The sequence below is a fragment of the Sinocyclocheilus rhinocerous genome, unplaced genomic scaffold, assembly GCF_001515625.1.
Source record: "Sinocyclocheilus rhinocerous isolate Xijiao unplaced genomic scaffold, SAMN03320098_v1.1 scaffold1307, whole genome shotgun sequence".
In the NCBI taxonomy this organism is placed as follows: Eukaryota; Metazoa; Chordata; class Actinopteri; order Cypriniformes; family Cyprinidae; genus Sinocyclocheilus; species Sinocyclocheilus rhinocerous.
This window is the reverse complement of record NW_015631048.1, coordinates 633,082-645,927: the sequence shown is the minus strand read 5'-3', so window position 1 is coordinate 645,927 and position 12,846 is coordinate 633,082. Positions and strand designations below refer to the sequence as shown.

The window sequence follows — 12,846 nt, the reverse complement described above, 5'->3', positions numbered from 1 at the left end:
GGTTTTGGGGGAATTTTTTTTTTTTTTTTTTTTTTAAACCAAGCTGGTTTGGGGCTGTTTCTGTGGTTTGTGGGGGCTGTGCCTGTTTTAGATGCTCCATTGAACATCAATAGTGGGTGAACAGGGCGTTTGCCGCACTTTATCGGGTCTTTTAAGCGCCTCAGGCTGTGGTAGTTGAGAAGTCTGATTCATTATGGTGAACCGTTTCGTTAAGACAGTTCATAGATGCATTGAATTTAACTTTCGTACATATTGTTCACAATTGATGTGTTTGTGATCGTTGTATATTGTTTTCCCTCTGGTTTGTCCTGTTGTTGTGGCTCAGAGATCAGTGTCTGCCAGGGCAGGTGGCTGTGATGTAGGTTAGCAGTGAGTGTCTGTGAGTTTTGCCCCTGGCTGTGTAAACAAATCCCTCACGCTGCTCTGTGTGTAAGGGAGAACTAAAGGAGTGCGTCCAGCCTCCCAGAAGCCTCAGTAAACAAACAAACAAACATCCACCTCTGTTTCCAGGCCTGCGAGGTGGGTTTCACTGTGTGTTCAAGTTGGCTGCATCCCAATTCGCATACTTCTATGCTCTGAAAGTAAATAATTCACTCATAATGGGAAAGTATACACTTTTAGAGTTGTAGTAGGACAGTACGTCAGTATTGTGTCACAAAACCACATCATAAAATTGCATCATGCATTTTAACTGCTGTGGCAACATCCGGCTCACACAGATGTAGACTTTAAAAATCAATTGTATTTGTGAAAGACATGTTTTCTATTTATCCATTTATATATAATTGTACATTACCATTCAGAAGTTTGAGGCTGGTGAAAAAACGTAATGTTTTTGCATTTAGGGATGCACAATATATCGGCCACTAAATGTACATTTTTCTGTTTGTTTTAATGGTGAGACTTTGTAATCAGGCTCTCAAAAATGATTAAAAAAAATTTGGATTTAGATTTATCGGCCAACATATCAGTTATTGGCTTTTTTGAATTATCGGTTATCGTTATCGGTCGAAATTTTCCCTAATTTAGTTTATTAAAAGGACAGTAAAAACAGTAATATTGTGAAATATTTTTACAATTTAAACTAACTGTTTTCTATTTTAATAAAATGTAGTAAAGCTGAATTTTCAGCCAACATTACTCCAGTCTTCAGTGTCGTTAATAAATCATTCTAATATGCTGATTTGGTGCCCCAGAAACGTTTCTTATAAATAAACAATATTGAAAACAGTTTTGCTGCTTAATATTTTTGTTAAAACCATGATACATTTCATGATTCTTTGATGAATAAAAAGTTCAAAAGAACAACATTTATTTGAAATAGAATCTTTCATAACATTATAAATGTCTTTGCTGTCACTTTATCAATTTAATGCATCCTTACTGAATGCATTTAATACAGAAGAGATCTGGACCTTCAGCTGTGCAAAATGTAGTTTGATATCTCATAAGAGCCAATATATAATTGCTTATCAAATTCAAAATATAAATCTTTAATAATCCTGTCCATCAAACGCAACTATCTGTAGTGTAAATGCCACAACTCTCTCGTTTTCTCTGTAAAGTCCTTGTCATCTCGTTCACACACAGGTTTAGCTGAGTTTGTTCCTGACCCGCTGAATCATCTCACTTGTGTTACAGTTAATTTTGCAGTCACATGAAGAACCGGGAGCATCTCTGCAGATCGGTTTACGCCGGACAGATTTAGATTCCTCAGCGGCCCGGGGTTGTTTTTGAGTTCAGTTAATCAGAGCGCACAGCCTCTGCCCTGTACCCAGCCTTCATGCCATCATGTGCTCTATCACGACTGCAGCGTAATCTGTGTCATTAGTTTGGGGCCCAGATGACACTTTTGATAACACTGTGAATCATTCTGAATCAGGATTTCTGAATCCAGTCATTAGCCCAGCATGCATTTCTGTGGTTGAAGAGGGGAAACTTGACTCATTTGATTTAATGAGAAGTTTCTCAATGGAGTGCCTCTTCCTCCTGCCAGCTGTCGAGTCCAGTGTGTGTTTGTATGTATGTAACGTGAGCGTGTGTGTTCATTCCTGAACTTCTGCTCATCGTTAGTCACCCCGCAGGCTGCCTGAAGTGCTGATGGGAACACACACACACACAGCAAATCTGTGCATGATGGACTTTATCATCTACATCAGTGAGATCAGAGTTTTTCATCTCTGTTCAAACTTACTGGAGCCCCAGAGTTAAAACGCAGAGGTTTTTTTTACCTGAGGAAAAGTAAAATAAAAGTAAAATCCAGTATATCTGTGCAAAAGCAAATATGTGCTTATGTGTGCTAGGGATATGCCGGTATCAAATTTTCATGTTGCGATTAATTGCTAATGCTTTTATTGCGGTATACGGTATTATCACGATATTGAAATTAAGTTTTTAAAAAAAGTGCTGTCATAATACAGTATAACAGGTTTATATCGTGCATATTCATTACCGTGATATATCGCATTACCGAATACCAGCACAAGTCTAATGTGTGCATATATATTCTAGTATTTTTAATTCTGTTCTATTATATGTGATCCTGGACCACAAAACCAGTCATAAGTAGCACAGGTATATTTGCAGCAATAGCCAACAATACATTGTATGGGTCAAAATTATCGATTTTTCTTTTATGCCAAAAATCATTAGGATATTATGTAAAGAAGATCATGTTCCATGAAGATATTTTGTAAATTTCTTACCGTAAATATATTCAAACGTAATTCTTGATTAGTAATATGTGTTGCTAAGGACATCATTTGGACAACTTTAAAGGAGATTTTCTCAATGTTTAGATTTTTTTTGCACCCTCAGATTCCAGATTTTCAAATAATTGTATCTCGGCCAAATAGTGTAATATATTAACAAACCATACATTAATGGAAAGCTTATTTATTCAGCTTTTAGATAATGTATAAATCTCATAGAAACAAATTGACCCTTATGACTGGTTTTGTGGTCAAGGGTCATATATATGATTATTATTATCATTATTATTTACTACATATATTAAGTTATTTTTCTAATTTTTCTAATTACAGCCAGGTTACATAAGTATAAAAGTTATCCATCTTTTGTACTGTAAGATACAGTGTTTAGATGTCTGATTTCACTTAAAGCATGTTAAAAATCTTTAGGTATATCATAAATACTTAAACCTGTGGTAAACAAATAAAACCGTTTTGGATTTATAATATTTCTCTGAACTTATTTTTGGGGGTGTTGCCATACATGACTCTACTGTGTGTGTGTGTGTGTGTTTAAAGTTTAAACAGATAACAGTTTTAAAATGATTTATTTTTGGGAATTAATTAATTTAGTTATTATCTCATTATTCTATTTCTTTTATTTAGTATTCCATTTTTATTATTTCATGCTATTATTTTCATTTAATTTATTTCATTTTTTATTATTGTTATTTGTTTTTTTATTTTATTATTCTGATATACTTGTTTTTTTATTTTAAAAAATGTGTCTCTTTCTGTCTCATTATGTGGTATTTTATTCTATTATTTATTATTTGTAATTATTAAGTGCAGAATTTCTCTCTCTAGCACATTTCTATCAGCCATAATATTTGTCAATATATTGACAATATAATATTGTTTTTTTTTGTTTTTTTGGTCAGCGCATCACCGTTTTTAACCCTCCTGTCCGGTTCTGTCTTCTCCTTCCAGCAGGCTAATGAAGCCCTTCACCACCAGCACCATGTGGCCCCAAGCAGCCTGCTGCCACTGCTGAACTCTGAGCCAGAGGACCAGAAGCCTGTGATGCCCATTCCTCTGGACCACAAGCCCCCCGTCAGCGCCGCCGAGCTCCTCAAGGACAACGTAGCCAGCGGGACAGGGGGAGGAGGGGGTGGCAATGCCGGAGGAGGTGGTCCAATGCCCGTGGTCAAGAAAGAGCACAAGAGCAAGACACCATTCATCTGCGGCTACTGCAACAAGGCCTTCCGCGACAGCTACCACCTCCGCCGGCACGAGTCCTGCCACACCGGCATCAAAATGGTGTCCAGACCCAAAAAGACGGCGCAAGCGGCACCCACCATGGTTCCGCTCATCTCCACCATGCCTCGTGAGACCACGGGCAACCCTGCCTACATCTCAACCATTGCTGGCATCTTTTCCACGGCGACCACTTCCACGTCCTCCGCCTCTACTGTCATGTCCCCGATGTCCATGTCCAACGTGACCCAACACAGTGCCCCCAAAAAGCCACCCAAGCCCGTAAAGAAGAACCACGGCTGTGAAATGTGCGGGAAAGCCTTCCGGGACGTTTACCATCTGAACCGGCACAAGCTGTCACACTCGGATGAAAAACCATTCGAGTGTCCTATATGCCAACAGCGCTTTAAGAGGAAAGATCGAATGACGTACCACGTGCGCTCACACGATGGAGGCGTCCACAAACCCTACGTCTGTTCTGTGTGCGGAAAGGGATTCTCGAGGTATGTGGAGCTTTTTCACTTGCTTAAATTTAATCAGTGTGTTTGGTTTCGAAGTTATGAATTATAAGGAATTTAATGATTCTGGTTCAGATTCTAGTGAACAATTCTGGTTCTTTAATGATTCCTAAAGTATTTTTGAGGAGCCTCTTCCCTTTTTTGACAACATACAATATGTTTGGGGTCAGTGAGTTTTTTATAATTAACTAAATTAATACTTCAAAAGTAAAGTAAATTCTTAATTTAAAAATATATATATATTTATTTAAATAATTGCTGTTCTTTTGAACTTTCTAGTCATCTAAGAATCTTTCAAAATAATTATTACTATTTCCAAAAAAATATTATGCAACACAGCTGTTTTCAACATTGATTGTAATAAGAAATGTTTCAGTAAATCAGCATATTAGAATAATTGCTGAAGGATCATGTGACACTGAAGACTGGAGTAATTGCTGCTGAAATTTCAGGTTTGCCATCACAGAAATAAATTACATTTAAAAATAAATTGAAAAGAAAAATGTTGAATTGTAATAATTTTTCAAAACATTACAGTTATTACTGTTTTTGATAATAAATGGAGCCAAAATAAACATAAGAGGTTTCTTTCAAGAACATAACAATCTCTTACCGACCACATACATTTGCCCAGTAGTGTATTTAGTTTTTATTATTTATGTTATTAATTGTCATTTATTACAACATTTATAAAGTTGTTTAAAAAAAAGAAATCAGTAGGTTTTAAAAACAGTAATTAAACTGAATTAAACAAGAATTAACTGAACTATCACAAGTTTCGAGTACAGTACAAGATTTTTCTTTTTGCTCAAAATGATTCAAACCATAAACTGTTCAGTCTTTTTACTGATTAATTTAAAAGAACTGGTTCATTAATTAAGTAATTTGTTTGCATATTGGGCTGCAATGGTCACATTGTAACTTTCCAATAAAAACGTTTTATGTTTCTGATAATTAGCCTACAAACTCGGATCTAAAAGGCATAATTTTGCACTGTAGATTTGGTAGCTTGGTATAATTGTTAATTGATTGATTTAATGTTGGTTAATCATTTAAAAATGATTTAATGTTGATTCTGAATAAGAACCAGTTCTTAATATAAATCCGTACAAATAACTATATATCTTCGCTTCGTATACGTTAATGGCGAATGTGAGTCATTTCCATCCTGCATGAAATGAGGCTGTTTGTGGATTCTGATGATGTCTGTTGAAATATGTGTTCAAAGCTCGAGCTGAATCCACCATCTGCTGTTCTGATGATGTTAATGTCGCCTCGTTCCTATTGGCTGCTGCTGGCTGATTTATAGTTGTTGTGAATGGATCTGACTGGCTGCCTTTGTAGGGCCCAGCATGCCGAGGGTCTGCGTGAACAGAAGGAGGAGGGGTTGCTCTTATTCCTCTGTTATTCCCTCCTTCCCTCCTGTTTGTTCTGTCTTAGAGGATCAGCGCTGGGGTTTCCTTTGAGTCACTCAGGGGCCGCAGACATACGGCTGCTTTAGGAGTCTCGTCTATAGCTCGTCTATAACGTCCCAGAATATCCGGGAAAGCATCGGAGAGGCCTCGCAATCCCTGAAATGAATCCTGGGATTATTAATCACGCACTGACACAAGTCAAAGCGCAGAGATAAAAGGGGCTGTTTTTAGAGCTCTGGCTGTTTCTGAGAACACCACCTGAAAACAAAATGTCCCAGTCTCCTCCGGCAGGTCGTGTCACGTTCGTATTTAGTGCAGTTTTCAAACCTGAATTAAATTATTCTCCTCCAAATGCCCCTGTTCATTTGCTTTCACTGATATTTTGTTCCAGATTGTTGTAAGATTGAAGAAGAAGTTGTAAGGTAGCAAAAGTTTAAATCTGATAGTTAGAATCTTATTTTGGTGTCTTTGAGCTACTAAAAGAGATACAACTTGAAATTATTATATTATTTGATTGATAGATACTGCTTGACTAATATAGTTATTATTATTGGTTTGAATTGGCTTTTATTTATATATTTTCATTTTTTACTTCAATTTTAATTGATTGTTGTTTTTTTAATGTCTATATTATGTTTATTTCAGTTTTAGTTATTTTAGTACATCAAGTGAAACTAAATGAAAATAATGAAGCTGAAATATTAATCAAGTTAATTTCATTTCATTTTTTTTCTTTTTTATTTGATCAAAAATTCAGTAAAAGTGTACTATTCTGAAATATTACAATTTAAAATAGCCATTTGTATATATATTCAAATGTAATCTATTCCTGTATATAGTAAAGCTGAATTTTCAGCATCATTACACCAGCTTTGTGCACCTCAAGCTTTCTTACTAAACAATAAAACCAAACAGTATAGGCAATCAAACTTAAGGTCATTGCACACTGAGTCAGAAATTTTCGTATGCGTTTTTTTTTTCGTATTCGTCATCCTTTCCTATCAAAATGCGAAAACACAGAAAATCGAACCTGATCCGAATTTTTTTATGACTTACAAACGTTTCGGAGGTGGTGTGTAAACGTGATTGACACAACGTGAGGTCGTATTTATTTTTTAACGTGCAAAAATTTCGAACTCGGTGTGCAAAGACCTTCATGTTCACATCAAAACCTCCAGTGTGTGAGCAGCATCAGTTTGTTCTGTTAGCAGCTGTGAACAGTGAATTTTTTCTGTATGCCACATCTGCTAGCATGCTTTCTAGCTCACGGCAGCTGATGAATCTGCAGCTCAGAGGCTGACTCGCAAAGTACAGCACCTGAGCCTGCTGGTTTTGTTTTTGTGAAGTGTACACCGATGCAGCTGGTACCAAAATCCAGTGGCTTTGTTACAGAGACTTGATGCTGTTTTCCTTCTTGCCATGTTTTTCATTTTTCCCTCTCTTTTCAGGCCTGACCATCTCAGCTGCCATGTGAAGCATGTTCATTCCTCGGAGAGACCTTTCAAATGCCAAGTAACGGTAAGAACAGGAACCCATTTATCTGATTTATTCAGTTGAGCCTCACAACTTTTTACATGTTTAGTTGCTGGCAACTAAAGGTTCGAGCCCCATAAAGGGTTAATATTGAAGCCTTAACGTAGCTTACATCAATTTGGATAATTAAAAGAAAACTGATTGAATTTGTGCTGTAAATGATGAAATTCTGCATGTCCATTATAGGCCTGTACATCAGCCTTTGCCACCAAAGACAGACTTCGGTCGCATATGATTCGGCACGAAGGGAAAGTCACTTGTAACGTGTGCGGAAAGATGCTGAGCGCCGCCTACATCACCAGCCACTTAAAAACACACGGCCAGAGCAACTATAACAACGCCTGTAACAAAGGTAAGTGCAACGTGATTGGCTGCCCCAGCCAATCAGCCGGTAGTCTGTTCAACAACTCTCCCAGCCTCTCTGGGTGACTCATGTAGCTCTAGCTCCAACATCTTTCTACTAACACTCTGTTCATCCTTTCCTCTGAGCTCTTTGCTGTCCCTACAACTCCCAAACTCTCCTATACACTCAAGTGCACTAGTTTGAGAAGTGACTTTGCAAGCACAGTTGGGAGATTTTTAACCCCCTTGAAGAACCGTCCAGAATGACAACGTAATCTGCCTACAATAAATGATACTCTGTTGTGGTCTTAAGTCCTACAACTTTTCAGAACATATTTTAACATCTACAATAATTTAATTCAGTGTTTTCATGACATCACAAGTTATTCTGAAAATTTCACTTGATTTGGACATTATCCCGTCCCTGGCCTATGATGTTACAGGTTCTTGGTTTGACAAAAGCAGGTTTTAGGAGCCAGTGCAGAGTTGCTGTTTCTTAGATGGAAAAAAAATGGGTATCTGAAGGAGCACAAAGAATCTTGGGAGTGAAGTCTCTGTAAAGTAGACATGAGGGCCATTTGTAGCCATTTTTTGAGCATTTCTGTTCAGAATGATACTTGAACATGGCTTCCAAGATTCTTTTTCATTCAAAGTCCTGTGCCATTTATGTTTGGGATTGTTTCACCGTGATTCTTGAGAGTTGTTTGGTTGTGCAGTCCATCACGTTTCATTGGTCATGGCATTTGACTCATTTGTTCAAATTTAAGTTAAGTTAGTCAAGCATGTCAGTGGAGAAGACCAGTGCTTTGCTTCAGGCAGAAACTGCTCTGACTGAACCGGATCCTTTCTAAGGATGTGAACGACAGGGTCAGGAGTGGGTCAAGGGGCAGGTCTACAGCAAGGATTGAAAAGAGGTCAGCAGCACTCTGCAAATTTGTTCTGTCGTTTACTTTAATTAGAATTTAATGGGTAGAGTTTGCTCAAATTCATGCCTGAGGTCTCAGTTTGTCTCAGAGCTGTTGTGCCATTTAGTGATAGGTGCCATTACATGTTCTTATGGATTTTTTTTCATGAATTAACCCATTGATCCCTATCCCATAATCTATCTCTGTCATGTAGTTTAGTGTTTTTGTTTTTTTTTCTTGATCACGATTAGCAAATTTTTTTGTTGTTGTTGACTCAGTCTTTTTTTTCATAGAGTGTTAGAATTTGGTAGAATTGTATATTTTAATAGCTAAAATCTCTGAATGTTCTGGTTTCAAGACAAATTCTCTCTTTATCGACAGAATCTGTGACCATGCTGTTGATTACCACAGAATATTATTTTGTAATTTTTTTATATTAAAAGTATATTAAAGTATTTTTATACTATAGTATAATATCATATAATGTGATCGAAATTGTATGTATATTAATTTATTATATTCTAATATATTTATTTTTATTTTTTTTGTTTGTTTCTCGCCTCAGTTAAAAATATATAATTGGGTGCAAATTGAATTATTCTTTTTTTTAAATTAAATTATTCTAATATTATTTGTTATACCGTATTGGCCCGAATATAAGACGACCCTGATTATAAGACGACCCCCCTTTTTCCAGATGTACCTTTTGGAAAAAGGCTTTTTAAAAACCAAATCTTGTTTTTTCTCAGTAAAACACATTTTGTCTTCAATTATTTTCATATTGCATATTTTTCCTATTTTAATTTTTGTTTTGAAAGTATGATAAAAACTGGTGCATTACATTACGTATTTCATGGCACACTCGTTTTATGCGTATTTGGCGCCACCTATTGTTGTGGGTGTATTATTGACATGTCAAAGCCTAGACCCTGAATATAAGACGACCGTGTTTTTTCAGATGTATTTCCAAGAAAAAAACATCGTCTTATATTCGGGTCAATACGGTATTATATTGTTGTATTGTTATATACTGTAATATTGTATAGCACCTCAGAATTCAAAGAATTTTTAACAGTAATGCCCTTATAATAGACAAATAATTTTTGCTTATTTTTGCAAACTGTTGAATGAGATTTTTTCTGTACTAACGTCTACGTGCTGTCGATAGAGCTTAACCTGTATTGAACCTGAAACATTCACATTCAGTTTAAATTTCTCAGATTTGAACACGATAGTCATATCTGAATTCACACTGTGCATAAATGCTGCAGCCCTGCATTCCTAAAAGTCCCATAATGCATCACTGCAGGCAGCTGCCTGCCCATCATAACCCTCTGTCTGTTTCTAAATAGGAGATTGGCAGTGGAACCACTCAGGGCTCCGAAAAGGTAAAAATGAAACGAAACAAAAAAGGTGGAAAAGTCGATGTACACACACAATAACAGTTTGCTCTCTTCTGTCTCTGCTGTTGATAACAGGAAGTTCAATCACAAATGCTCACATAGGTCATTTGCCACATGAGTCTAGACACCCAGAGAGTTTGGGAACAGAATACACACAAATCCCCAACACAAGCGCTAACGCTTCTCCTGTCTCTTTCTCTGTGCTCTACAGACAACACTGAAGTCTGCAACTCTGCCTCCACTACACCGGTCTCGGCCACAGCCCCAATCACCACTGCAATGAACCGTGGCAACATCAGCAACCCCGTTACAATAGCAGCCCAGATGAACATCTCTACCAACACAGTCAACATCACGTCTCCCGTCAGCCTGCAGCACCCAGTTACCATCACCGGCCCTGTGAACATCGCATCCGTCAACATCCCAGCCACAGTGCCCATGAATATCGCCCATCCGGTGGCCATCACCACGCCCATGCCCATGAACATCGCCGGCCCGCTCAACATTGCCATGAGACCTATGGACACTATGCCCTTCCTGTCCCAAGTCTTGCCATCTTCTCACTGGTAGAACCAGGGGCGCTGACCAGCATTTTTGCCCTGACTGCTGTGCTTCTGACATCTGAGTGGCGCGAACAAACCCACCGCGTGGCTACATTGCAACACTAGCAGAAGATTTGCACGGATTTCCAACTCTCTCTGGCCTTCGAGTATGTTTGCGTTTTGTGCACCTGGTGAGCAGCTCTGTAGCGGGGCATTTCGCAAGCTCCTCTGAGCACTTCAAACCCCGACGACGGACGTTTTTAAGGACAAATGCAATAATTGATGTGCATTTCGAACACTTTTTTTAATAAGCAGAGTGCCAGTGGGTTCTTCAATGATGTTGAAGTGTAACCTGCTAATCAGTATTTAAGGAAATTCGTTTGAAATGGACTGTTGCTTCCATTGGGAGGGAGGATTTTTAAAATATCTTTTGCGTTATTTCGATTTTGCGCAGGGGTGTGAGTGTGTGTGTGTGCATTTTTTTGTGTGTGGGGACTCTGAAGAGGTGTCGTAGATTTTTTTTTTTTTTATTAATGGTGTTCGTCATGACATGGTTTACTACTTTTCAGTTTTTATGAGGGGAGGGCAGCTTCATTCTCTTATTGTTTACGTGACCATTGTTAGCTGTCGCATGTTTTTTTAGCATACAGAAGAAAGCGTTTGGAGGAAGGAAAGAGAGTCTTGCACTGAAAGCATATCCCTAATTTAAAGAGGCAGTATTATCTAAATATTAGGGATGCACCGATACCAATACTGCGCTCCTGTACTCGTACTCGTACTCATAAAAATGCCCCGATACCAAAAGCCAATACCACACAACATGTGAATAGAGCTGTGTCCAGAAAAAGAAACACCAACAACAGAGAGTAGAATGGAGTTATTAGAGATTAAGGATGTCTATGAAGTATATGTAAGTAATTAATATAATGTTAAACATTCAATATTCACGCCTGTATAGCGGATGTGCGCGAGCTGATAAGCAGAACTCGCTGAGTGGATTGAACGCATGGCGGCACAGATGCGCGAGCTTGTCGAGTGAATATATTTGACAGACATCACTTGAAAGTTTGTAGTTCGGTCGGATATGTCAAAAGCAAGCAAGAAAAACAATGCACAAGTTGAAGTGTCTCTCTCATTCTGCACCAATACAAACGTGTGCGCACTGCGTATGTTTAGCTTGCTTTAAAGGCCAAAGTATACTTTTTAATCCTTACAGTTCGTGTGACGCAAATTACATCACCAAATTTGTACGCGCATACTTGTATAATGTATAACGAGTGGTTCCCTGCATTATTTTAGGAAAACGTCTTGTGATTACAGTATTGAGCTGCTCTAATGCGCCATTAAAATGAACAGTGAAAGTAACAAAAGCTTATACAATACATTTTAACAGGTATAATTTTGTGTAAATAACTGAAGGAAATATCTGTTTGATAAATGAAGCCAACTAACATGATTCATATTATTATTATTATTATTATTATTTTGTTTCTGTACCCAATATTTAAAAAAAAATTCAAATGCTGTGAAAATACAGGTATCGGTATCGGCAAGTACCAAAAATAGAAGTATCGTATCGGACTCGTTCTGAAAAAAGTGGTATTTGTGCATCCCTACTAAATATGAATATCAAGATGTGTTCCAAATGGTGCACTTGATGTGGTCGCTACTATCCCACGGCCTTTGTTTGTGCGGATCTACAAAGTCCATGAAGACATAGAGTATCCCATTTGTCATTTAACGATTGAGAAAGGTGCTCAAGAGTGCCCCCTTTGCACAATGGTGCGGACTTCACAGCAGACTACTACTCTACAGTCTGTGCAGCATTTTTTCACCAAAGTGTGGACTTTGGTGAGGAGGACAAAGAGGAGGACCATAAGGGCCAAGTGTGTCATTTGGAACAGGGTTTATGAGCTGTAGGTAACCAGCTCATTTATAACAGCGCCATCAATTGGTTGGAGTACCGCTTTGATGCCCTTTAAAGTTTTAATTTGGACTTTTGCCTGTTAAAAATATTTTATAGCCTTGTTTTTTGTATTTTTATTTGATGTTTGCAAGATCCCTGTTCTAAAAACATGTTCTACAAAGGAAATGGGCTGAGAATAGGAAATGAACATGAATAATTCCAGGAAAATGCCTTGGAATTATTCATGTTTGTTTGTAAATATATTTCCCTTTGATTTTTTTTTTTAAGGTTTTATTTTTTATTTATTTTCTTTTTTTGTTTGTTTTTTGCATGTT

The 12,846-nt window shown here is 37.5% G+C and overlaps 1 protein-coding gene across 2 annotated transcripts in view; it reads left to right on the top strand.

Annotated features, from left to right (window-relative positions):
* LOC107741171 (vascular endothelial zinc finger 1-like) overlaps positions 1 to 11,092 on the top strand; it is an 18,237-nt gene extending 7,145 nt beyond the window's left edge. The window contains exons 2-6 of one of the 2 annotated variants that reach the window (XM_016553779.1): positions 3,681 to 4,450; positions 7,329 to 7,398; positions 7,600 to 7,765; positions 10,013 to 10,048; positions 10,275 to 11,092. In XM_016553779.1, coding sequence (XP_016409265.1) covers positions 3,681 to 4,450; positions 7,329 to 7,398; positions 7,600 to 7,765; positions 10,013 to 10,048; positions 10,275 to 10,633 — 1,401 coding nt within the window. In that variant the 3' untranslated portion in view covers positions 10,634 to 11,092. The remainder of the gene's footprint in view (positions 1 to 3,680; positions 4,451 to 7,328; positions 7,399 to 7,599; positions 7,766 to 10,012; positions 10,049 to 10,274) is intronic. The other variant, XM_016553780.1, reaches the window with a different exon arrangement.
* The last annotated feature ends 1,754 nt before the right edge of the window (positions 11,093 to 12,846 follow it).